Source organism: Schistocerca nitens, chromosome 3 (assembly GCF_023898315.1).
Source record: "Schistocerca nitens isolate TAMUIC-IGC-003100 chromosome 3, iqSchNite1.1, whole genome shotgun sequence".
Taxonomy (NCBI): Eukaryota; Metazoa; Arthropoda; class Insecta; order Orthoptera; family Acrididae; genus Schistocerca; species Schistocerca nitens.
Window position 1 is genome coordinate 552,386,556 of NC_064616.1, and position 26,180 is coordinate 552,412,735.

Below are 26,180 nucleotides of genomic sequence, written 5' to 3' on the forward strand. Positions count from 1 at the left end.
TCATCCCTGAAAGTTGCGCATCTGTATCTATTTTGTTATTTTATTTATTAATTTATGACGTCTTTTACATTTTCTCGTTGTGAAAATGTTTGTGAGAACAACGTATTCCCCACATTTACACAGCAAATGAATGCAGCAGGAATACCTGTGTTTTATTTAATGAACAGTTTACTATTTTGCCAGTAACTTTATTTAAATGTTGATTGTAAGTGCTGTTAAAAACTGTGCTAATTTAAAAGTGGTCAATAGCATGTGTTAGCGAACACCACAATTCATAAGACAACCAAAAGACGCTTCCATGAAGAAGGTATAAATAATTCTTTGAATAATATTTAACAACAACTCATTGTCATTTAACGTGAGCCCACTTGGGCACGAATGCTGGCTTATTTATTTATGAACCAACTATTACTTGTATTTATTGTAAATGATCTCAGTGTAAACAAATGTTTATGACATTTCTTTGATTAGATATTGTTGTGATACATTAATTTAGCCCGGGAAGTGGTCATGTTCAATCAAATCATGTTTGTAGAGCTTGAGAACGATGTATTTTTGGTGGGAAGGCCTTCAGCCATTAAGAGTTGGACAGTGGAGGAACACTGTCAAGTGGAGACTTAGGTTTTCGAGTGAAGAGCTCAAGGGAGCGATTCTGCACACTACGTCGAGAGCTGGAAGACGGCAGACCTGCCTGTGCTAACGAGCGTGATTCGATCGTGGAAGTGTTTGATTCTGGGCGGTGAACGGTCGCTACCACACTTTAATTCTGGAGGGGCTTAATATTGCGAGAGTTTTGAACGTGCTCCAGAGTAGAACTCTGACTTCCTGCGCTCGTGAAATGAACTGAGGAGAGACAGAATATGAGTCACAGTTCTTTGTATCGCGTGTGTCCATTTGTGCATCCTCATGTTGAATTCTGAACTGTTTTGAGCTGATGAATATTACGTGTATTGTGATTACAAAACGGAATTAGTTTCGCATATCTTCTATGATTATTTAGTTCGGGGATTTTGCTACCATTCTCGTAACGCTATCAGCGTAACTTTGATATGGGTTATTTTCTGTCTGTATTTTAAATGAATATCGTAGGAACACTTCCATTTTATTTGAGACGTCCTTTCTTGAATAAAAATTATTCTTCAAATGCGAACATTTTAGGTTAGGCTTTACCGTGATTCTTACTGACATTAAATGAAACAACAAGTTTACTGTTACCAGTCACTGTTTATTTATCTCCACGACGCGTTTCAAACGTTTAAACCTCCATCGGCAGGTGGATTTACATTTGTTAGTATGACATTTGTGTGTGTGTTGTGTTACGATATTTTGGAGGAACTTGTGGCACTGTCTCCAGTGGTCACAGTGCCACAAGTGACCACTGGAGACAGTGCCATAAGTTCCTCCAAAAAGTGTCGTAACACAACACACACACAAATGACATAGTAACAAATGTAAATCCACCTCATGATGGAGGTTTAAACCTCTGAAACGCGTCGTGGAAATAAATAAACAGTGACTGGTAACAGTAAACTTGCTGTTTCATTTAATAAAAATTATTCACCATAATTCTATGTCGTATACATCAATTACAGATGTTAGAATAGAACCCTTGTTATTAAGTTATCCATTTAATTTTTATTTTATAGTTTTGGGTACTTTATTAACTCGCAATTGTAGCCAATGCTTAGGCTATTTGAGTGCAGGCTCACAGTTACAGGTTATTATTTGCAGCGAATTAGCTGCGGGGCATGAAAATAGACGGGCTCGGCGCGACACCATCTACATGTACATCTACGTGATTAATTTGCAGTTCACAATAAAGTGCCTGGAAGAGGGTTCAATGAACCACCTTCAAGCTGTCTCTCTACCGTTCCACTCTCGAACGGCACGCGGGAAAAATGAGCACTTAAATTTTTCTTTACGAGCCTTGATTTCTCTTATTTTATCGTGATGATCGTTTGTCCCTATGTAAGTGGGTGCCAACAGAATGTTTTCACAATCGGAGGAGAAAACTGGTGATTCAAATTACACGAGAAGATCCCGTCGCAAAGAAAAACGCCTTTGTTTCAATGATTGTCACTCCAATTCACGTATCATATATGTGGCACTCTCTCCCATATTTCGCGATAATACAAAACGAGCTGCCCTTCTTCGAACTTTTTCGATGTCATCCGTCAGTCCCACCTGATGCGGATCCCACACCGTACAGTAATACTCCAGAATAGGGCGGACAAGCGTGGTGTAAGCAGCCTCTTTAGTAGACCCGTTGCACCTTCTAAGTGTTCTGCCAATGAATCGCAGTCTTTGGTTTCCTCTATCCAAAACATTATCTATGTGATCATTCCAATCTAGGTTATTTTTAATTGTAATCCCTAAGTATTTACTTTAATTTACAGCCTTCAGATTTGTGTGACTTATCGCATAATCGAAATTAAGAGGATTTCTTTTAGTACTCATGAATAACTTCGCACTTTTCTTTATTCAGGGTCAATTGCCACTTTTCGCACCATACAGATACCTTACTTAAATCATTTTGCAATTCGTTTTGGTCAAATGGCTCTGAGCACTTTGGGACTTAACACCTGAGGTCATCAGTCCCATAGAACTTAGAACTACTTAAACCTAACTAACCTAAGGATATCGCACACATTCGTGCCCGAGACAGGATTCGAACCGGCGACCGTAGTAGTCGTGCGGTTCCGGACTGAAGCGCCTAGAACCGCTCGGCCACCGCTCGTTTTGTTCATCTGAGGACTTTACAAGACGGTAAATGACAGCATTATTGAAAACAATCTAAGACGGCTACTCAGATTGTCTCCTATGTCGTCAATATGGATCAGGAACAACAGAGGGCCTGTAACACTTCCTTGGGGAACGCCGGATATTACTTCTGTTTTACTCGATGACTTACAGCCAATTACTACGAACTGTGACCTTTATGACAGGAAATCACGAATCCAGTCACACAATTGAGGCGATATTCCATAGGCACGGAGTTTGGTTAGAAGACGCTTGTGAGGAATGGTGTCGAAAGCCTTCTGGAAATCTAAAAATATGGAATCAATTTGACGTCTCCTGTCGATAGCACTTATTACTTCATGAGTATAAAGAGCTAGTTGTGTTTCGCAAGAACGATATTTTCTGAATCCGTGCTGACTATGTGTCAATAAATCGTTTTATTCGAGGTACTTCATGATGTTCGAATACAATATATGTTCCAAAATCCTACTGCAAATCGACGTTCGTGATATGGGCCTGTATTTCAACGGATTACTCCGAGTTCCCTTTTTGGGTATTGGTGTGACTTGAAAGATTTTCCAGTCTTTAGGTACGGATCTTTCTATGAGACAGCGGTTGTACATAATTGCTAAACGTGGAGCTATTGGATCAGCATAATCTGAAAGGAACCTGACTGGTATACAATCTGGACCCGAGGCTTTGCCTTCGTTAAGTAATTTAAGCTGCTTTTTTACACCGAGGATATCTACTATGTTTCTTATCTTGGCAGTTGTTCTTGATTGGAATTCAGGAATATTTACTTCGTCTTTCCTATGACTACATCGAGCTGTTCTTTTTAAATAGGGCCGTGCGTAGCCCCAGTACCTAGCCGGCCGGGCTGGCCAGCGGTTCTAGGCGCTACAGTCTGGTACCGCGCGACCGCTACGGTCGCAGGTTGGAATCCTGCCTCGGGCATGGATGTGTGTGATGTCCTTAGATTAGTTAGGTTTAAGTAGTTCTAAGTTCTAGGGGACTAATGACCTCAGAAGTTAAGCCCCATAGTGCTCAGAGCCATTTGAACCATTTTTGAACCTAGTACCTAAAGTACTAGTAATCACATATAAAGACGCAACGCGTTTGCTCGTATGGCCTGTTGTTTGTCAGAGCAGCTACACCCAGCATGAACCGTTAACCATCGCAAAAGAAACATTAACAAGAAATACAATTTATTGTTTTGTATGTGAGGCACGTGCAAGTCAAATGATAAGTGGAGGAAGATACGAAACTTCCTTAGTTTAACGGTTTCCTTTTATTATGTGCACCATCCCAAGTTTTTGCATAAGGAGGAGCATTACGGAGATATGAGGACTGTCATTGTGAAAGATGTGGAGTCTAATGGAAATAATAGAGCAAATAGGATAGTAGGTGGCATCAGGTCATGACATGCAGGGAACAAACTGATGATTAACTGCAACAAAATACCATGCATACAGGTGTTAAATAAAGGAGAAGGGTCCTGGATAGATTGAAAGAACCACTGATTGTTGACAGTGTAAAAAAAATGGCTGAAATGGCTCTAAGCACTATGGGACTTAACAAAAAAATGGTTCAAATGGCCCTGAGCACTATGGGACTTAACATCTGTGGTCATCAGTCCCCTAGAACTTAGAACTACTTAAACCTAACTAACCTAAGGACATCACACACATCCGTGCCCGAGGCAGGATTCGAACCTGCGACCGTAGCAGTCGCGCGGTTCCGGACTGAGCGCCTAGAACCGCTAGACCACCGCGGCCGGCTGGGACTTAACAGCTGAGGTCATCAGTCCCATAGAACTTAGAACTACTTAAACCTAACTAACTTAAGGACATCACACACATCCATGCCCGAGGCAGGATTCGAACCTGCGACCGTAGTCGTCACGCGGTTCCAGACTGAAGCGCCTAGAACCACTCGGCCACAACGGCCGGCTTCAAGGAAAATTTGAGACAACCATTGACTGCAACTGGGGAAAGAAACACAACAGAGGACGATTGAGTCGCTTTGAGACATGCAGTACTGAAAATGACATTGGATTGTATGGGCAAAAAGACAAGATCCTGTAAAAACCCTCGTATAACAACGAGATATTGAATTTAATCGATGAACGTAGAAAATATAAATGTGCATGCAAATGAAGTTGGATAAATAAGACGTCACTACGTAAAACCACTTGTCTAACGGATGTAAAAGTAAACCTGTCTTCTTTAAATGGCTCTGAGCACTATGGGACTCAACATCTTAGGTCATAAGTCCCCTAGAACTTAGAACTACTTAAACCTAACTAACCTAAGGACATCACACACATCCATGCCCGAGGCAGGATTCGAACCTGCGACCGTAGTAGTCCCGCGGTTCCGGACTGCAGCGCCAGAACCGCTAGACCACCGCGGCCGGCCCTGTCTTCTTTAGTGCAGCTCAGTAGAGAGCGCGTTACCTCCAATAGTGAAACGGATAATACGGCTTGCTTACACGCTTCATTGTTTCAAAACTCATCGAAGGATCATTTCAAATTTAGACCTTCACATATTGTCGTTTCATTGCAAGACGCGTTAATAAAACCAGAAGTTGTCTGCGGAATCGCCGCTCACTACATCGATATCATTCGATCATTCATTCATTATGTGACACGAAAATCGTTCAAGATGTACTCTGTGGTAGTTGTCTGCCTCCTAAATTATCAGTTAACAAAAGCCTCTTACGAACATCTATTTAATATAGTGGATAATTTTTCTCAATGGGGACAAACCACAGGAACCGATACCTGAGCATAAAGAGTAAGAATGGTCAAACGGACGGGCAGCAGGAAATGCGTTCCATGGGAGCTACACGCACTTGAAGGTGAGCATAAAAGATCTTTGGCAGCATAGTTTTCAATTACTTGAAGGACACATGAGAACACACCACACAAGTGGGAATGTTCTGTCTGTACTAGTGTCTCAGCTCCACACTCAACATGGCAGCGACCCGATGTACCATCATGTAGTAGCCACATTACTCTTCGTACCACTAAAGGAACGACTACCAGCAGGAAGACAGTGTCACTCTCAGGAAGTACAGATATGCCTCGCACGTGAATCGTCGTGGAGAGATGACTGGTCCCTTGCGGCGGCGCCAATAAGCCTTGGCCAGACTTTGAGGATGAACCTGTACTGATGGTTTGCTGCCACTATAGAATGGGGATTCTCCGTAACCCGCAGGTGGGTGTTACGAGGACTGAAAATACCACCCCTCATAAAGGTAGCCTCACCGAAGAGTAGGATGTAAGACAGAAATCCTGTGCAACGAACAAAACCGTTACCGCAGGGGCAAGTCCTATTGTAATAAGGCTTGCACACGATGTAAGTCATACAGATAGTCTCAGTTGGGGCGAATGTTTTACACGGTCGTTTGCTTTTCCTGATGCAGGCGGATCCTCTGCCCGGTACAGATATCAAGATCGCTGCCAAAGATCTTTTCTCTTTACATTCAAACGGATGAATCTCCCTAGGAACGAATTTCCAGCCATATGTCCAAATGGCCTCTTTTGCTCCTTATTCTCTCATGGATCACTTCCTGCAGTTTGTTCCAAAGTTGTAAACTTGCCCAGTATACGCTGAGGACAGAACAACAGAATTGCGTGTTACTGGAGGCAACTGCGGAGAGGGGGGGTTGTTGATTCAGGAAGTTCGCAACTGTCTCCAGTCTCCATACAGTCTGTTTGGTCTCTAAATGCCCATTACAAACAACAGTAAAATCCGCATAGCACAGTGGTGCATGAATAGGGTGGATTCAGGAACTTTTGGAATAGAAACTATATCAAAGGCGTCGAATTCTCTTCACCAAGAAGTGCAGATTTTGTATGACACCTGGTGATCCTCGTAGAAGAGTGTGGAGCCTGTCTGTTATGCAATCCCATACGTTCAGCACGTTTTGGGCCGATATCATACACGTAGGTCTGACGCGTATCATCCCTGTACAGGGTAATTTAGTAGCTGTGCAGTATTGGGGTAAGATCCCTCAACATATTGTTCAGCCGTACAGTCAACATTTCGGTTTGACGTTAGTCAGCCGGTCAGCCAGTCAGGCAGTGGCAGCCGGCCAAGACAGAAGCAGCAACAGGGAAGTAATCGATTTTGTGACTTTTACGAGTTACTAACCAGGAGCGAATTGTATAATATCATCTGTGTGCTTTGACAATTTAGTTTCTTGAGTTTGTGGGTGTTAATTTAATATCTAACAGACACAATCCTCGCGATTTCGTTTCCGTCGGAAAGTAAACCGATTTTGTGACATACTACAAATTCCTAATCAGGGGCGAATTATTTAGTCTCACTTGAGTGCTTCGGTAGCTCGGTTTTTGAATCTCTGCGTATTAATCTGATTTATTAGATACAGTTCTTGCGTTTTCGTCAGGGTCTAGAGTAGAGTTCTGCAGCACGTATCTACAGTTCATTTGTCTTAGTAATGTAGTTTTCCACGGTCTTTAGAGTGGATAAGACTGTGACTGTTGTGTGCGGATGCGACCCGAGCTGGTGAATCTTCGTTCTCGGCTTCAGGCTGTGATGGCTTCAGTTATACTATTTGAAACTGCAGTGAATTGACATCACTAGTGTGGGCCGGCCGTGGGGATCCAACAGACGTCCAGCACGTCCGAGTCCTCCGATCAGTCCTCACCGGTGACCAGCCTGGTTATTGCTCACACTGAGGTTGACCCCTCACCCGTGGTCGAGTGGGAGGTCGCCTCGGGGCGTGGCAGGTGGCGAAAGACTTCCCAGGGGGCCTCATTTAAGGCCTCCCCAGTTAGTCTGACAGACAGGTTCCAGGTGCTGTCTGTGGCTGACACTGTCGCTCAGCCTGATGCTGTCGCCCGTCCTGTTTCAGAGTAAACCTCTCAGCCTGCAAGATCTGGGCAATCACAAAGGGTGGGATTACTGGTTGTTAGAAGCTCCAATGTTAGGCGCGTTATGGGGCCCCTTAGGGACATGGCTACCAAGAAGGGGAAGAAAGCCAATGTGTACCCCGTGTGAATACCAGATGGAGTCATTACAGACGAAAAATGGGTCCTTCCGGGTGCCATGAAGAGTACAGGGTGCAGCCAACTGCAGGTGGCGGCTCACATCCGTACCAGTGAACTGAAGCGCCTAGAACCGCTAGGTCACACCGGCCGGCCCGAACGCCAATCATCATGCCCTTTAGAACATGAGATAAGTCGCTTTGTTTCCGCATTACGATAACGACTGCACTGTTTCTATGTACCTCCGACAAGCTGTATACACCCTCCACTGATAGTGCTGCCATCTGCCGTCTGTGAGTGGTTATTGCACACTGACATTGAACGTAGGCGATGGCCACATTGATATGACTGGACTGTGTATTATTGAGCGAGCTGTAGTGCATGCAGTGCGGTGCACAGGTCAGCGTCGCTGGCTGGCATGTTGTATGTTCGCCAATTCAAACCCGACAACCAGCAGTTATTTCTTATTTAATATCTATCATTTCTAAAGGTTCTTGAAATACCTTATGATTGTAAGGTTTGTATATTCTGGAATATTCTCGTTTATTCTATGTTTGTATAAACATCTGCAATATCCGTACAGGAGATCAGTTCTGTTCTCAGTGTACGTTGGTGTTAATTCTTTCAGTATTGAGTGTTGAACACCATTGACAACCTTGCCTTCGGATTAGGACTTCATTGTGTCTTATACGTGATAATACTACACGTGTCATATTCCCGTGACCGGTATCACTAACGGATGCCAGTGCAGGAGAGTTTGACTCGGAGGAAGCCCGTTCGAATCCCAATGACGGGAGAAATTGTCATCAGGATTTCACTACCAAGGAGATGGTTCAAAAATGGCTCTGAGCACTATGGGACTCAACTGCTGAGGTCATTAGTCCCCTAGAACTTAGAACTAGTTAAACCTAACTAACCTAAGGACATCACAAACATCCATACCCGAGGCAGGATTCGAACCTGCGACCGTAGCGGTCTTGCGGTTCCAGACTGCAGCGCCTTTAACCGCACGGCCACTTCGGCCGGCACCAAGGAGATAGCGAATGATGAAGTCAGACTGTGAACCTATGTTTTCGCTCATATCACCACATAATTCGCATCCTTTCATGAAATGAGGCAATATGACAACGTGAATATTAATCCATCTGTCAAGTGACAAATATAAACTCTGCAGCTCCTTTGGTGCTACTGAAGAGGGGTAGGGCATATTTTAACACTCTTCTTGATCCACACCTTTCTTCAGAGTAACACATCCACGTTATTACACTCTATGCTTATTCACCACAGTCATTTATAGTAAACAGATACACTTAATACAAAGCATTCCTGTATCGAAAAGAATAAGTAGAAATTAGTGCTGATGAAGAAATTCTTTCCGATTCGGTGTCAGAACAATCCCCTTTCATCTCGCAGACAACAATGCGATTGAGACCTTTTCTGCACAAGATATTATGAAAACGAGGGGTTAACGCAAACTGCGATCGCAGTTGTAGAAGTTTTGGTTTGTATGTAACAGATCTACATACAAATTACAAGCATTCACATAATGTATGCCGTCTTCAATTGCACTCCACTTCACGGTAGTGGGCATGATCAGTCATCGAATTCAAAAAGTTAGTTTTGGTAGCTCTTGGCAAAATCTTTCGAGGAGGAACATGTCCACAGAATATAAAGTGCGGAAAACAGAGTTGCTTAACACAGAATGCGTACTTCATTAATGCCTGCATCAAGCAATCTTCCAATTCACTTTGCTTTTCAACATTAAAAATACGTTCGGAAGATGTTTTATACCTCTCATGTGTGAAGTTATCGTATTTATCTGCAATCGAAGACTACTGGACTACGTCTGCAAAAAACGGAGAACAAAACTGATTGTGTAGAACACACATCAACATCAAAATTGAATCCCTCGATGGTGGTGTAAATTGAAACCGATGAGGAGAATACGATCTTCAATCCGCTTCATAACCACCTTGAATTTTCCAAAAAATTACACACCAAGTAGCAGTCACAATATTTCCCTGCAAATCAAAAGAAGAACGCTCTTCCACGGCATATGGGAAGTAAACACTTTAAAAGAACTGCGACATAATTTGTTTCGTGACTACGCCAGATTTTGCGACTACTTGAACCAGAGTTAGTGGTTTCAGCATGTATTGCACTACTCAACCTCCAAACTGACCTGTCAGTTACTGATAAATTATCATTATCCTTAGAAACACGTATCTACTTGCTAAAGTAACGTGTTGGAGGATGTAGAGTGAGTTGTTGCATGGGCGCTCCACACTACAATCCTTAGCGACGTCTGCCACTTGAAATGCACACTTCGCGATGAGCGGACTTCTTTAGGTGTACAACTTAAATCGGTTTTATAAATCTGCTCACCTTCCATCGTGTTCATTAAGGGTATAACTTCATTGTGAAACGCGTCACGCCATTCATTCAAGTCAATAACTTTTGCCCAAGTTTTAGTGGTTACAGCCGGCCGTAGTGGCCAAGCGGTTCTGGGCGCTTCAGCCTGGAACCGAGCGACCGCTACGGTCGCAGGTTCGAATCCTGCCTCGGGCATGGATGTGTGTGATGTCCTTAGGTTAGTTAGGTTTAAGTAGTTCTAAGTTCTAGGGGACTGATGACCTTAGAAGTTAAGTCCCATAGTGCTCAGAGCCATTTGAACCATTTTTAGTGGTTACACATTACATTACTGCTCTTCAGCGAAGATGGCGCCGCTGTGTAAATCTTGCAACTCATCTATGGATAGATCCAGTGAATCAAGTGATTCCTATATTTAACGCTCTTTCCAAAACCCAACCACAAATATCCCTGTCGTGAACATTTGCACTTAACAGGTTTTGCCAACCAGCCGGCCGGAGTGACCGAGAGGTTCTAGGAGCTTCAGTCCGGAACCGCGCGACCGCTACGGTCGCAGGTTCGAATCCTGCTTCGGGCATGGATGCGTGTGATGTCCTTAGATTAGTTAGGTTTAAGTAGTTCTAAGTTCTAGGGGACTGATGACCTCAGAAGTTAAGCCCCATAGCGCTCAGAGCCATTTTTGAACCATTTCGCCAACCTGTATTTTCAGCTATCAGAGGCAGTCAAATGAAAACGAGACAAATGGAAAAAAGTAAGTAAACTGTTTTCTATTTTACAAGTAATCGTCATAACTGTTAAAACATTTATCCCTCTGTGAGAGAAGACTGTCAAAGCCTTCATCGAAAAATGTTTCCTGCTGCCTAAAAACCATGACTACCCAGGGGTGCACCTCTTCGAACCAAGCAAATCCACAGCCACGAATGTCTTCCTTCAAGGTTCCTAAAATATGAAAAGCGCATAAGGAGAAATCGAAACTAAGTAGAAGGTGTGTGAGGGCTTCCCAGCGAAACTTCTCCTGCGTACTTGAAACAACGTTAGCAACATGTGGGTTGGGTCAGACAAGAAAAATTTCACTAACATAATCACGACTGCTATTTTCGCAACGAGAGAAAGCTGGTGCGGAACAGAGCCTGCTAAGGACGTGCATTTCCTGACGCTATTGTAACTATTGCCCGGGGAGTCACGAAATCAACATTTGGTGCGAGTGCAGATGATACTGTTGAGTAAGTACGTGCACCACGCGCGACCTTTAACTACTGGAAATACGACGCCGCTTTCCGCATAGCCGCAAGCTTGACCCAGTTGTTTGCAGAGGCCCCCGCCAGAGCACGAAAAGTGTATCTAATTACAGATCCCGAAGAGGCTTTCTAGCTGCACGTGGGGCTGGCGCCGTACTGGCGCTCGAACAGGCCGGCCTTTCTCCGCGAATCCTTGACCCGGAATGCGCTCGCGGGAGGTCGCTCGCAAGGTCGCCGCCTCCACGCCTCCCCCGCCGAATTCCGCTACTGCTGCTCGCTTCACGATCCCATTTTTCATACACCCAAATAAGACGGCACATTAACTCCAGGAAATGAGCGACACGTCTTCGGGTAGGAATCTGGAGAAAATTCTTCGAGGAGAAACGTAGATGATGCTCTGTTACGGGCATTTCAAGGTAGCATAACGACCCACTAACCCTGAGATTATTAGAGACGTAATACCAACGATTAATGCATCCAGTCGTGACACTTTATCTCAGTTTTGTTGTACGATGCGATAGCAGCGCTCCATGAGGCCAGTAAGCTACATTGTTGAATATGATATCCGATGAATGCGAATGGTGTCTTTTAATTTGAGTGTAACAAGGGTTTCACAAAAATGGGCGTATTTAGTGCAATAAATTGTAAAAGTAACAAAAAGAAAACGTCATGTTTATCATTCTTAACTCTTCTAAGAGACCTCAGATGCATGAAACAGCGTCTGACATTATTGTTTGGATGTGATTCTCTTGTAACATACAGAAATTTAATGCAGAGTAACGTTTCTTTTTAGTAACAGAAAATAGGCAGTAAGTAGCACAAGACAGAAGTTACTACAGAAAGACGTCTTACATCCACACAATGATGTGAAGTTTACTTCGCTACACGTCGAACCAAATACGTTTATGAATGCGGAGAATAGGTTCAAATGGCTCTGAGCACTATGGGACTTAACTTCTGAGGTCATAAGTCCCATAGAACTTAGAACTACTTAAACCTAAATAACCTAAGGACATCACACACACACCGAGGCAGGATTCGAACCTACGACCGTAGCGGTCGCGCGGAGAATAGGAACCTGATATGGAATGCAGCATCTACATTACTTAAGATGTCAAATAAGCCACCAAAACTGTAGCTGAAGTTAAAACTACCACCCGAGCATGATAATAAAACGTCAAAAAAAATTAATCTATTTTAACACATATAAGAAACCAATTCCACTATGGTCGCTGCGCAAGAGCCAGAAACATCGCAGCCACAAAATTCAGAATCTTCAACCTAGTCTGCTTTTGAAGTGGAAGTATGTGATATGTAAGAAAACCATAAGAGATATTGCAAAATTTTTGCGTGTCAAGGAAAGTATCTATCACAATAACAGCAGGGAGCAACAGAAATACAAGCTTACTATGCATGAATTACATGTGGTCGACAGACATATGGAAACACGGCGAGAAATGCATAATTGCCCATGAATGAAGATACTAGTCAAGTCTGCAGTTTGCACTATTGTACGAACGGTACCTGTGCGATGCCATCAATGCGTTACGAGTGTCAGTCGCGGTCACAGCAGTGTGCTGTGTAGTTGTGAGTGAATTGTGTCTAAGATAAGTGGATTCGAACGTGAGCAAATGGTTGGAGCTCGTATGCTGGGAGCTTCCGTAACCAAGGTAGCTGAAGTGTTTGATGTTTCAAGAGGCATCGTACCGAAGATTTATATCGCACACAGGGAAAGCAGAGAAGCGTTGTCTGCTAAATCACAACGCGGACGAAATTGTTCGTTGAGTGGTTGTAACAAGATGGTCACTGAAGACAAACACTGACGAAAAAGAAGAGGACGACAGTTGCAAAAGTCACTGCAGAACGGAATGTAGCACTCGCTAACGCAGTCAGCACCAAAACAACGCGAAGGGAGCACCACAAGCAGGGAATACAGAGCGAACTGGAATTCCAAAACGAATTATCAGTGATATAAATGCCCGATGACTCTTCATGCACACTGTGTCAAACTGATGGCTGTGTTTACTTCCCAAGTGTGAATATGGCGGGTGCTGGGTGATAATCTGGGCAGCCATATCTAGCTATTCTATGGACTCCATGGTTCTCTGTTAGGTCGCACTACTACCAAGGATTATGTGACCATTTTGGCTGATAGGGTCCATATCACGGTACAAAATTAATAGCCAAATGGCGATGCTGTGTTATAAGACGGCAGGGTCCCTTTTCACACAGCTCGCACTTTCAACGACTGGTTTTGTGAGTACGAGGATGAATTGTCGCTTTTCCCCTGGCTACTGCAGTCACCCAGATCTCAATATTGTTGAGGCTTTGGAGAGAAAGGTGCGTGATAGTTATAAAAAAAATGGTTCCAATGGCTCTAAGCACTATGGGACTTAACATCTGAGGTCATCAGTCCCCTAGACTTAGAACTACTTAAATCTAACTAACCTAAGGACATCACACACTTCCATGCCCGCGGCAGGATTCGAACCTGCGACCGTAGCAGCAGCACGGTTCCGGACTGAAGCGCCTAGAACCGTTCGGCCACAGCGGCCGGCTGATAGCTATCCACTTCCATCATTATTACCTGGACTTGCCACTAGTTTGCAGGGAGACTTGTATAATATTACCCGGAAAACCGTACAAAATCTGTATATCTCCATTACGAGACTCCTGGGAGTTATTTTGAATGCCAACAGTTTTCCACACCGTATTAGGCATGGTTTGGGGTGTTTCCATATTTTTGCTCACCCCCTGCACTGTGCTCACATTCTATTGCTGTTAGCAGGGCAGGTTCCAATTACATGCAATTTTCGAAAGCATTTCTTGATGAAGACGTTGTAGCTTGGGTAATTTCATCCGAGCGTTTTGGCTCTGTTTGCACTTTTCTCTCTTCCTATTGTACGAACATTTGGAACATATAAATATGATAACTGTTTCGTAAATAAAGCAGAAAATAAATTACAAGCAATCAATCGTACGGCGCGTATGACGTTAAGAGAGTACCTACTTTCTCGCGACTTGAGGCGCTGGTGTCTCTCCTGCTGCAAGTTAGGGATATTCGTATATTTTTGTCAGACGAGACGCTATTTTTTGTATTACCTTTCGCTGATTCTTTGTCCAGCTACGGTTACAGCTTCCATGACGTAAAGTGCAATTAAGTGCCTCACCAAAAGCCTTAACAAAAAGTGACTTGGCGACATCGAAGTAACTCTCAAAAGAGCACAGCTTCAGTTGGAGAGTGTCGAGGATCGGAATAAGTCGCGGCCTTGATAAAGAAACCATCCCGACACTTTCCGTAGGTGACCTAGGGAAAGCACAGCTCTCTCCGTGAAAAGAATGATCGAGGATTTGAGTATACTACAATTTTGAATTATGAGGGACTTTGAGATTTGTGTTTTTATTGAATTACATTATTATCTATTTTATTTAGAGAAACGTGTTTTTTCGCGCCGCAAACTCTTCGCTTATAAATAGCTTATTACTATGGAATCAGGTTTTTAATCGCAATAAATGTCCATTGCAGTACATGTTTCATATATTAACTGCTCCTTTAGTGGCGGGTCCTACGTTAATTAGTGTGTCAGCGGGTTGCCATTGCGTGTCACGTTCGTGCCGTGTAGTGCTAATATGCTACTGTTCTCGCTGCAGATATCATGACAGCTTTCGAACGAATGTACTACCGGATAATTTCCAGGCAGTTAAGTACAGAACGAGATTTCGTGTGACACATTCCTACCAGTTACCTTTCGCAATGTTCTGCCTCATTAAGTTCGCTCGCTGAAATCCGTTCAGCCGGCTGCTCTATTTTCACATAATTTGTGAAGCTCGAAGCAGCACGGCTTTTGCGTCATCGTCTGATATGTGAGTTTCTAACAGCTTTTTAGACATGATAATTGTCTGAACCAATTACTGAACAAGTTTAATGCGTTTACGTCCTCTGTGGCTATTAATATGTGAGTATGGCAAATACTGACAGTCTGACTATGTTCATTAATAATCTTTACAGGCTCATGCATGCTTTAAGTTTGTGTTGACAAAAAATATGTTGTCTTATGAAAGCGGAAACGCCATCTGTGAAACTGACGCTGGATGGAGATTCTTTTTCATTTAAGCGAACCAGTAAACCTTTTAATCCAAATTGAATGCTGTTAGTCAAGAAGAAACGGATAGTGCTTTGTTCTTCAATACTGACAGGAATTCGGAAGCTTAGAATGCAACGTTCGTCGATGTCGATTTTATTAATGACGCATCTTTGGACAAATAAGGGAGCCGCTGTAGTATTACCATAGTAGCATCCATAGATTATTATCTGGAGTGATTTAGATAAACCATGGGAAACAAATCAAGATGGAATGACGAGGATTTGAAAACTACCTTTAAGGCAGAAGAATCTAGAGCTTTATCCAGGGCCACACATTGCATAGTGCTCTTCTTTACTGTTCGTGTTGAACTGTTACTAGGACACTATATGTATACATCGAACGCATTCGAGGAAATAATGCTTAATGATGCTTCCTTTTCCGTCGTCATTGTAGCAGCTGACTTGCGTTGCCTTAGTAAACAAAGTTTCATGGGTGCGATTCTGAGATTTTTAACATTTTATGTGTTTGTGGAGTACAAGTCTATGAAAAAATTCATGATTTACTGTAATAATACTGTGTGATTGTCGACTGAAAGATAGGTATGACGAAATCCAATCTGTAAGTTAGTCGAAATTCTTTGATTACAGCAAGGTGTGACAGTCTTGTATAGCAATGATTGCCAAGTTCGGTGATTGGAAACATTAAAGGCTCTTGAGAAATGAAGCGTGAAGAAACACGGTCGGCTACAAGTAAGGTGTGCTGTTGTGTCGTAACGCTGTACGTTGCGATATAGAAGGAGCTTAAGACAGCAACTCTTGGACATAACTTCACATTTACGTAACGTGAAAGTTCTGGAGCTGCGACTTGATAGAACCTTCTCGGAACAATGAAGAGAACTGGCAAGTGTCAATCAAAAATAGAAATAAAAATAAAAACTATGTTACACGAACTTCGTCGGGTCACTTTCATACCAATCACACAAGTTAGCACAAGAAAAACGTGTCTCCACTGCTCACGAACAGCTACAAGTTAAAACCTTTCATGTGGCGCCAAAACGCAAACACATCAGAGGCCACATCCGGTTTGAGAAACCTGTATATTCCGTAGTTGTTCGTGTGAAGCAAATTGATCTCATATCTCAACCATTTAAAACTCTCAGTGGTTTAGGTACGCCATTTGGTAGTATTAACACCCAGCCAGCATTTAAAGAGATTACGGGAGGGAAGCTCTCCTGACAAGTTGTCACCTAAGCAGAAACAGAAAGCATACTCAAATCTGTGTGTGGAAAATTCTACCAATAACTGAAGTAATAATTTGGCCACAAATAGAGTTTGTCAAGTAACACCACAACCGCACAGTGTTCTAAATTACAACAAAATTGGTTGTAGCGTGCAAATATATTATGGATATGAGCACTGCAGCGCTCTTATAAAAGTGGAAAATGCCACTGACTTGATTAATATAACGCGATGGGTAAAGGGAGAGCAAGGGAAGAGCAGTGCCTGTATTTGAGCATTTGATTCGCTAATGTAAACTCATTATATTAATGTAAACTTTTTACGCCTCAAATTCTTTGCTTCAACACGGAGTACTCAAGTGCTCCAACGCAGACCCAACCATTAGACGGGACAGTTCCCACTAACTCAAGCAAGTGTGTATATAAGAAGGGGCCAACCACTGAATCTGTCGCACCAAAGGCCAAGGTAGACGGTTCTTGAAAATGATTCCATTACAAAATATGAGGGGGCGATCAAGAAGTTTCCGTTCTGAGGCTATGAAGTCTAGAATTGGTATGCCAAACCAGAAAAATGGCCGTGAGCATCAAGGCAATCATCCCACCGTCCCACCAAGTTAAAGACATCCGTTTGGTAAAATATTGTGTCCTTCTCCGCGAAGAAGTCCTCGTCCGACGGGAATCGTCGACCTATCAGGGCGTTTTTTTAAGGGGACGAAGGCGTGATAATCGCATGTGGAGAAATCAGAACTGTAAAGTGGATCCTTGAGTGTCTTCCACTTCGACTTGCGTAACTTCTGTATTACGAAGTTTGCGATATGGGAACGTGCGTTATCATGATTCAGGAGCACTGTTCCACAACGGTGGTTTCCGATGCACATGGTGAATCATACACACTCTCCTTTCTCCGATGGATGTCTACCGGTTTGGACGCATTTGGTAATAACGTCGCCATAGTTCACGTTTCCACGTTTACCACACTCTCGTTGGAAAGACGCGAATGTCACACTAGTCCACACAAATCGGAGTCGCGCTATGTTGCATATACGCTGAAGCAAAGCCCTCAAATGGAAACTTTTTGATCGCCCCTGATATCTACAAGAACTGTGTCCTGTGCGCCATCCAGTGCATCATCTCTTTCAAAAGCCGGACGAAAAAAGTAACACCCCAAACATGAAGAGGAAGATAAACATCTGATGTTTCATTACATCTGCGACATCTCACACTTCGAAGCATTACTCAACGTTGAAGACATGATAAGTGAACCTCCCAGTTTCACTATTCTCCCATCCTACATGGTCCTTTCCACTTCACTCTGCAGAAAGGAGAAGAAGACACGTCCTCTTTAACTGGTTTCCACCCTACAATGCAATATAAGAACTTCAATATTCAGGGGAAGGCTCGTTCCTCATCTGTACAAGCCTCCAAAAGAACCGTGTTAAAAGACCTATCTCTCTTGAAAACAACCTTCACAGTCGATCTCTCACGTCGACCTTGCATTCTAATCTCCACCTCTCGCGGATTGATTATAATGGAAAGGAACCATGACTCCGATTACTACTACCCTATACAGCTGTCTCTCCCTGAAAGAGTAACACCCGACACTGGATCACCAAATGGATGCTCAGTAAGGTAAATTAGACTCTGTGTAACAAACTTGACGTATTCTAACCACAAGACAGTGTCCTACAGAACTGCCGAGGCGTCCATGCCAAAATCTTCAGCCCATTTGAACAGAAAGCTTGTTCCATGGTAGAAGGAGCAGAGTCGCTCTTCAATAAGACAATTTGATCCAGTACGAATGTTCAAGTCAAATCCTTCTGGAGAGAACTTCGCGGAAGTTCGAATAGCGAGCCGCGTGGAGTAGTAGCGGGGTTTGAGGCGTCATGTCGCTGATTGCGCGGCCCCTCCCGCCGGAGGTGCGAGTCCTCCCTTGGGCATGGGTGTGTGTCTTGTTCTTAGAATACGTTAGTTTAAGTTAGTTTAAGTAGTCTGTAAGTCTAGGGACCGTTGACCTAAGCAGTTTAGTCCCTTAGGAATCCACACACATTTGAACATTCGAATGGCGAAATACAAAGCCTGGGGAGTTGATTAAAGAGAAAGAAAATAGAAAGGCAGAAATTTCTGGATGCCATTAACAGCTGCACCTCATCCACTAAAATACTGGAGTCAGTAAGGAGGATTTTAGGAAAAGCTAGCACAGTTAAAATGATGGCCATAGTGGGGAATGAGGCGCTCAGAAGGACAGAACACGAAGTACCCGCAGGCAATGACAATATTTTCACAGCTTAACATCTTCTCAGAACCAGAGATTAGATTTTCGCATCCACTTGCAAAGTATGGAGAAGTTGAAACCAAAATTTAGTTCGAGAAACGATGGGGTCTACAAATGATCCTGCCTTATATGGAAACTTCATGCTATATTGACTGCCTCCCTTGACATCATGACATACGTTATGACATGATGGAAATTCTACGTGCTCCATCTAAGGAAAGTCTCCTTTCCTCTTTTAACAAAATTTGGTCTTTTGGTACGAGGAATGATTGATCTGCACGCAAGTCGCTATTGTAGCAAGGGCCTCACACGCTGCCCCAGAAAGACTCTAGAACGAATGGTCAAAAATCGTCTTATATGGATCTTTGAAAGAAGAGGCCTTACGAGCCGCTTCCAGTATGGATTCAGGCACAACTAGAGGCTTCTACACATGACTCATTCCTGCATAAACATAATCTTCAAGGGGTTTATTTTGATATTCTTCGACATACGACATTACTTGTAAGCATCACATCATGACTGCTGCTTCCGTGGTCACGTCTCTAACATACTGCTATCTTTGATTGCAGAAAAATAATTCCTATACAGAGTCATTAATAAGCGGACACACATCAGAAGGTTTCAACATGTAACAGGTTAGCTAGTTTTTCACAGTTTTTTATATTAAGAGTTAACTAGCCACAGGTTTTTATCTTATGACAATTTCTAATGTTATAAAGCACTCAAAACAAAGTCTTCTTTACTCTAAACTGTGCATGGCCGCTAATAACCTCGACAATGGGAGCTCTAAACTCAAACATCGAAGCTGCCAACACCCGTCAAAATCTATGGGCGTCCTTCGGACGTTGGTGCACAAGGCACATGTGTCTGATGGAGACATCTTTGAAAAGGAGCTGGAACACGTACAATCAGTGTTCAAATATAATGGATATTTGCCGCATCAGGTCAGCACAGTTTTAAGGATGAACAAGCGAGAACACCCTAAAGAGAAAGACGAGAAGGAGCGGTTGAAGTCCAGGGCGTTCCTCACGTACTTCGTCAATGTTCCGTCGAAATTAGGCAGAATCTTAGGAAACCAACTTGTCGAAATAATCTTTCGCCCACGTACAAAGACTTATACTCCTCTCGGTTCGGCAGCTTGGAATCTACAGAATAATTTATGAGCCTGGCAAAGCCTACATTGGTCAGACGACGTGTGCAATTCGTGAAAGATACGTTGAACATGATCGCCACACTCGCCTTTCGCAGCCCAGTAAGTCAGCCATGGCTGAGCATTATATTTCCACAGGACATTCCATGGATTACTCTGCCACGGGAATCTTGGCCTCTACGAGATCCTCCTGGGATTCAATTATTAAGGAACCTTAAGGAACCTGTGGAAATACATTTAGCTCAAGATGAAGCAGTATTCGAAGAGCGCGTAACTCGACAGAGGTCGCTCATGAAGAGGCTGCCATTTCGCATGCGTTTTCGCGCCTATTTTTGGAACATAGGTAGCGACATGAACTAGCTACCTCCACTGCAAAACACTCACTTGAAGATGGTTGAATGGTTGTCAGCTGAAATATCGTGGCCAAAAGTCGACGTTATCCGACTGCGATCGAGAAACTTTATGGAATACTCTTTTCGCCCGGAAAATGTCAAGACCTGCAAGATCTCATTTACCGGCTTGACTGTATTCCCACTCTAGAGCTGAACAGCAGTATTATAAAGTTATTACCATAATGGCAACTGTTTTCTTTTTTGACTCTCCGTCTGAAAATTTTGATCAAAGACTTTGTGGTTTTACTGAATCACCTCTGACGTATGCTGTGGTGGAATCTTAAACATTCCACCGCTGTTTCCTTCGCTCGTCTTTCTTCGAATGAGTTAGAGCTTTCCTCTAGTGACCTAAGTTCTCATTCTCTCTCTCTCTCTCTCTCTCTCTCTCTCTCTCTCTCTCTCTCTCTCTCTTTTTTTTTTTTTTTTTTTTTTTTTTTTTTTTTTTTTGTCTGGTGGTAACATGCCGGCGACTTCGAGGTTGGAGGACCCAAGGAAAATTAGTTCGAGTCTTATACTGTTGAGCTCATCCAAAACCAGGAAAGAGTTCAGAGCAGTTTCTATCAATGATGCGCAGAACACTGCTTAAAATGAATCTCGCTCTAAGGCTCTATGAAGCGAGTAGACGAATCAGAATGTGAAGGCGATGGCTCTGGACAGAGTGGCTAGAGCCACGTAGCACGTATCGGACAGACTAACACTGAAGATAGTTTCTAGCAGTTCATCGTGTCAATAACATTTTTCTTGGATTCATCATGTGAAGTAGTGATGTTGAAACCACAGTTCGGCCGTTGTGATTAAAAGTTTTGACTGCTTTTGTAAACCACTGTTTGTGTAACGTGACCGTTTTCATAAAAAGAGGCCATGGTATTTTCTTCTAACCTCTATAATGAAACTGAGTTCGATGTTTTAGTACAAAAATCTTCTGTTTCTGGGATTTTAAAAGTTCTATAATACCACATTCATGTCTAGGGATATCGGAATTTAGCAACACAGCCCAGTTTAACGTAAAATTATATTTCTTTCCCTCTCATAAGTGGGAACTGGTTAGTGGGAACTGGTTAGTTAGATAGGCGTGAACGATTCAGTTTTGTTTTGAAATTTGATAAGTTTCTAGACGAAATAAAATTACGTAAATTAATTAGAGATATGTGTTAAGCAAAAATTATTCTCGCAAATAGTTCGTTTAGCAGCTCCTGTGTGTATAATACAGTCACTCATGAAGGAAGGAACATTAGTGTTTAAGGTCCCGTCGACATCTTTGTCGTTACAGACGCAGCACAAGCTCGGACTGTTTCAAGGATGCAAAAGAAAATTAGCAGTGCCCTTTGAACGGAACCATTCCGACAGTGGCCTGTAGCGATTTAAGGAAATTGCGATAAAACTAAATTTGGATGGCCGTAGGCGGATTTGAATCATTGTCCTCCAAAATGCGAGCCCAATGTGCTAATTATTAATGAACAGGTAGACTTAAGCTGCATTAACATGTTCCGATTCAATCGCAACTTGAGGTAGGATGATCAAGAAGAATGGTATCTAGCGTAGGAAAAGTGACATAGAAAAACTGATTAAACAGCACAGCATATACAAGTGGGGTGATCATAGTGATTGTCATCCTTGAAAATGGTGCAAACTGAATAAAACCTTTCAGTTCTAAGAAATAAACATGATGTTAGACGCATCAAACGTGACCTAGAATATAAGAATGATGAGCTTAGATTCCGAAGCGTTGTGTTCCCTGTTATTAACAAAACTAAACTGCATGAAAATTCACTACGAAACATTTATGCATTTTATTTGTGTTGTTGATTGTAAGTCATATGACTTTCTAAAATATTGAGATAATATGTGATGGTCCATATTGAAAAATATTCCATCAGGTCAAGTTTCAACAATAAATTTAAACTCAGATATGGGAGTACAGCGTTAATGTTGCTGATATAGTAAGGGTACATTATCTATTAACATCACAATCTACAGTACGTGCCACCGAACATAAATAAAAAGATAATGTTGATGAAGTCTTCGCCGATTAATTAAAAGCTGCAGAATTACTATATAGCCACCACGTTTCCATCAACATGCCCAGAATGTGCACAGGACTGCAGTCGGTGAAATAAATATCCGTATGCTAATACCGTATATACTGAAATAAACAGTAAGGAATAGCTAAAAGAAAGCTGTTGATTCTAGATTCAATCATTGCCAGAAAGAATTTCTTCTTTGATATGATATTTACGATGCTACAGAAGAGTGAGAATGCTTCTGAAACGCAAGAAACTTCATAAAAATTAGATAGATCGGAAAGTATGTGAAAAAACAGCTTGGATGGTTTTAAAGACCACAGAAGCTTTTTCCAGAGGTGTTATGTGTTTTAAATACCGTTGTAAACCTGTGAATAAAATTGCGGGTGGTACAAGTGTAACAAATTCAATGGGCCCGAACCGATACGATCTGTTAAAATTGATTATAGGCTATCTCCGACAAAATTTTTCGAAAAGTGGACATTCTTCATTCTTCAGTGTATTTAAAGTATGTTATTTACACACTTATATTTTAGTTCTCTTCTTTTATACATACAGTACATATTAATTTATGAGATGAATTTTAGTCAGTTCTTTGTACGTTATTCCAAGGAAGATGCTCCAGCCTGTCGAGTTTGGACTTTTTCTGTTGCCAGAAAGCTCTGTAGACGATTTTTTCAATCACTGCTTCAACAACATAATGACTAATTGCTTCTTACATCTTTATAAAGTCAACCTAGAAGAAACGATTTCGTGTCTGGTCTGTCAGATGTGAAATCGAACGAGAGAGAGGTGCATATAGCCCACTGCGATGACAGTTTTTCAAAATTCATCTTCCACATGATATCAGATTTGTGATTTATATCATTATTTGCCTTATTTTATTTTTAATCTTGCGTGTCAAGGATGGTTAGAGTTTAACATCTTCCTGATGGCAAGGTCATTACGGTTGGGGGAAAACGGAGAAGAAAGCAGTAGTGATTTGATTAAGGAAACGTGTCACCCTTCCTGTCCTTGTGATTTAGGAACTTCGCATAAAACCTAAATCAGAATGGCCAGATGAGGCTCGAACGCCATTGCTCCTGGACATGAGTCGAACGTCTCAAGCACTGAATTCTTATGTTTTATTTGCAGATAATATGCTGTTGTTCTATTGGCTTTCTTAAGTCTCTTCGTTTCTGAGTAAAACAATAACTAATTTTGTTTTAAAGTTCTTCAAAGATTATATAAGCGTTCACAAGAGCACAGCTACAAATTAATTTGCGCAGGCTTTTCAAAGACACACTTGTATGTTTATTAGTATTAAGAAAGGGACACAATTAGGTAGAGGCAAATTGTTACCATCATGCAGTTTGAAAATCGTCTTTGGCCTGTTAAAAGACACTTTTCGGGATGAACATCTTTCTTTAGTATTTCACTGCGCCTGTTGTTAATATTTCTGGTACAGCTCATCCTGAAGAGTTATCGCTAGCGTCTACCGCTGAAGATTGCTGGACATCTTTCTGATGTTCTTTTGTAGGTTAAATACATCCTCTCATGAATCACAAAGTTCATCTTTCAATCTTCCCATCATTTAAGAGCAATGGAGTAATGAAATCATAATATGTTTACTAGAAGTAAGTTACAAGTGATTAACAGTTTAGGAATGACTCATATCGTTAAAGAGGCCATTATTAGTCTTGGTTCAGTCAATTTCACAAAACTATGAATCTCTGATCTTAAATACCTTGGTGACTATTATGCCTGTAAATGTAAGTTTTTGGCAAGCAATGCAGAGACGTCATCAAGGAACACATTTTTATGGCAGTAAAACATTACACAGAAACCAATAAAAATAAATCTCAACAAAGAAAAATGGATGTTTGATCTGTACGGTTCTTAGATTTTATTGGCGACAGACAACAATCAAATGATCTCATACAGTGTCTTAATTTATAGCTATCAGAATTACATTAATAGGTAAAAGCCTATAAAGTTGGTAACGTGGTAACAGAGTTTCACTTCGATCCAAAACTTACATATCATATAAAAATTTTGCAGCTATTTAAACCAAACTAAGCTCCTGCTGAAACGGATGTCCGAAACCTTGTCATGCATACAGCCGTTATATGCAAAGTTAGAATAGTGTTTACACTGTACAATAACATATTTATAAACTGCTGTAGGCGAGTAGAAAACTACAGAGTATTATCTCTTACTTAACGAAATTTCTGTTACCTGTGAAATATGTACCCCATTTACACGGTGTAAAGGGTTGTAAAGAGTAACAACTTCCTTGAGAAGAAGTCTCGGCCGCAATACGATATACAGAGTATTCTCACTACATATTAAGCCATTAACTCGAAGCACGCTTCAAAGGATTGCTGCAGAGAACTGTGTAGATATTCCAATTCATCATTACTTTTTCAAGTTAATTCTTACAACAAAAATGTAAAACTAGCAGCCAGACACTGTTAATAATTTAGTTTGTTAAAAGTGCATTAATGTTATTTACTATTGATTTTAATAAATAGCGTTATTCGCAATGGGTAACTACGTTTTTGTAAGAATCAACCTGTATTCGTGTGCATCCAAAGGCTCACCATGTCTGTTTTCGACAAAATGGTATTACATTCTCCTCTTTTGTAGTCTCCATCCTTGCGTATTTCTTGAGGAAATTTAAAATTACGATAGATAGAAGTCAGATATTTCGTTAATCGAGAGCATGCGCCAGCAGAAGACAAGGTGCGCTGCTGGAACGCCTACAACGCGCTGGGTACTCACCTAGCAGAAGAGCGAGCAGCAAGACGGAGTTCATGCTGGTGTCAGGCGCGCACTGCAACGTTAGCCAGTGTCCAGTCCCAGAGGCTGACTACGGACCAGGCCGAAGAGGTGGAGGGAGCTAGTATTTCGAGCGGTTCCCGCATATTTGGGGCAAGCTGAGCCTCGGAGAGAGAGACGGAGGCCGAGAGAGAGCGCCACCACCCCACCCCGCCCCCACGCTTTCTGCCGATGGGAACCTTCGTGCATTTTCATTCGCTACGCTTACAAAAATAGCAGTATAGAGAAAACTTTCCGTTTCTTGACCTTCAAGGACGCGTTCCCGCTCCCCCACATTAAAGCCAGCATTTTTAAATGAAATGTAGGTAAGTGGAGCGTACTCGACAAACAAGTCTAGAGTGAAAAAATTACTCACCTGTTCCAGTCTTCACTGAAATACGGTGTTCGCTATCCAAGCAGTGTAATAGTTGCTTAATATGTTAAGCGACATGGAAAATATGTTTCATTGTTTGATGAACGCGCCATAGTTATTTCTTGATCTACATAGTGTAGTTTCAACTCTTCTGCTATAGTTGCCGTATGTACAACGATAAATTATTATGTATCTGAGGCAACACAGGAATAATTCTCAACACTGTAATGTAAATTAATGGGAGTGACTCGTATATATTTCCAAATAACGCTTATCGTCATATAGAGTTAATTAGAATAAAATTTCGTAAGTTTATGCAGAGAATTTGTTTAGCTACACTATTTTAGTCCAGGTAGTTACGACGTCGTGTCCTCGAACAGCATAACACGCTAACTATTTTACGCGAATTATTTTTAAATGTCATGATAGTGTGGCCATAATTTCCCCTGTATAAAAAAAAATTGTTCAAATGGCTCTGAGCACTATGGGA

General features: G+C 42.0%; 1 protein-coding gene across 1 annotated transcript in view; it reads right to left on the reverse strand.

Annotated features, from left to right (window-relative positions):
• LOC126248457 (U-scoloptoxin(01)-Er1a-like) overlaps positions 1-25,356 on the reverse strand; it is a 98,624-nt gene extending 73,268 nt beyond the window's left edge. The window contains exon 1 of the mRNA XM_049949459.1: positions 25,282-25,356. Within this exon, the coding sequence (XP_049805416.1) occupies positions 25,282-25,315 (34 nt within the window). The 5' untranslated portion in view covers positions 25,316-25,356. The remainder of the gene's footprint in view (positions 1-25,281) is intronic.
• Positions 25,357-26,180: the final 824 nt, after the last annotated feature.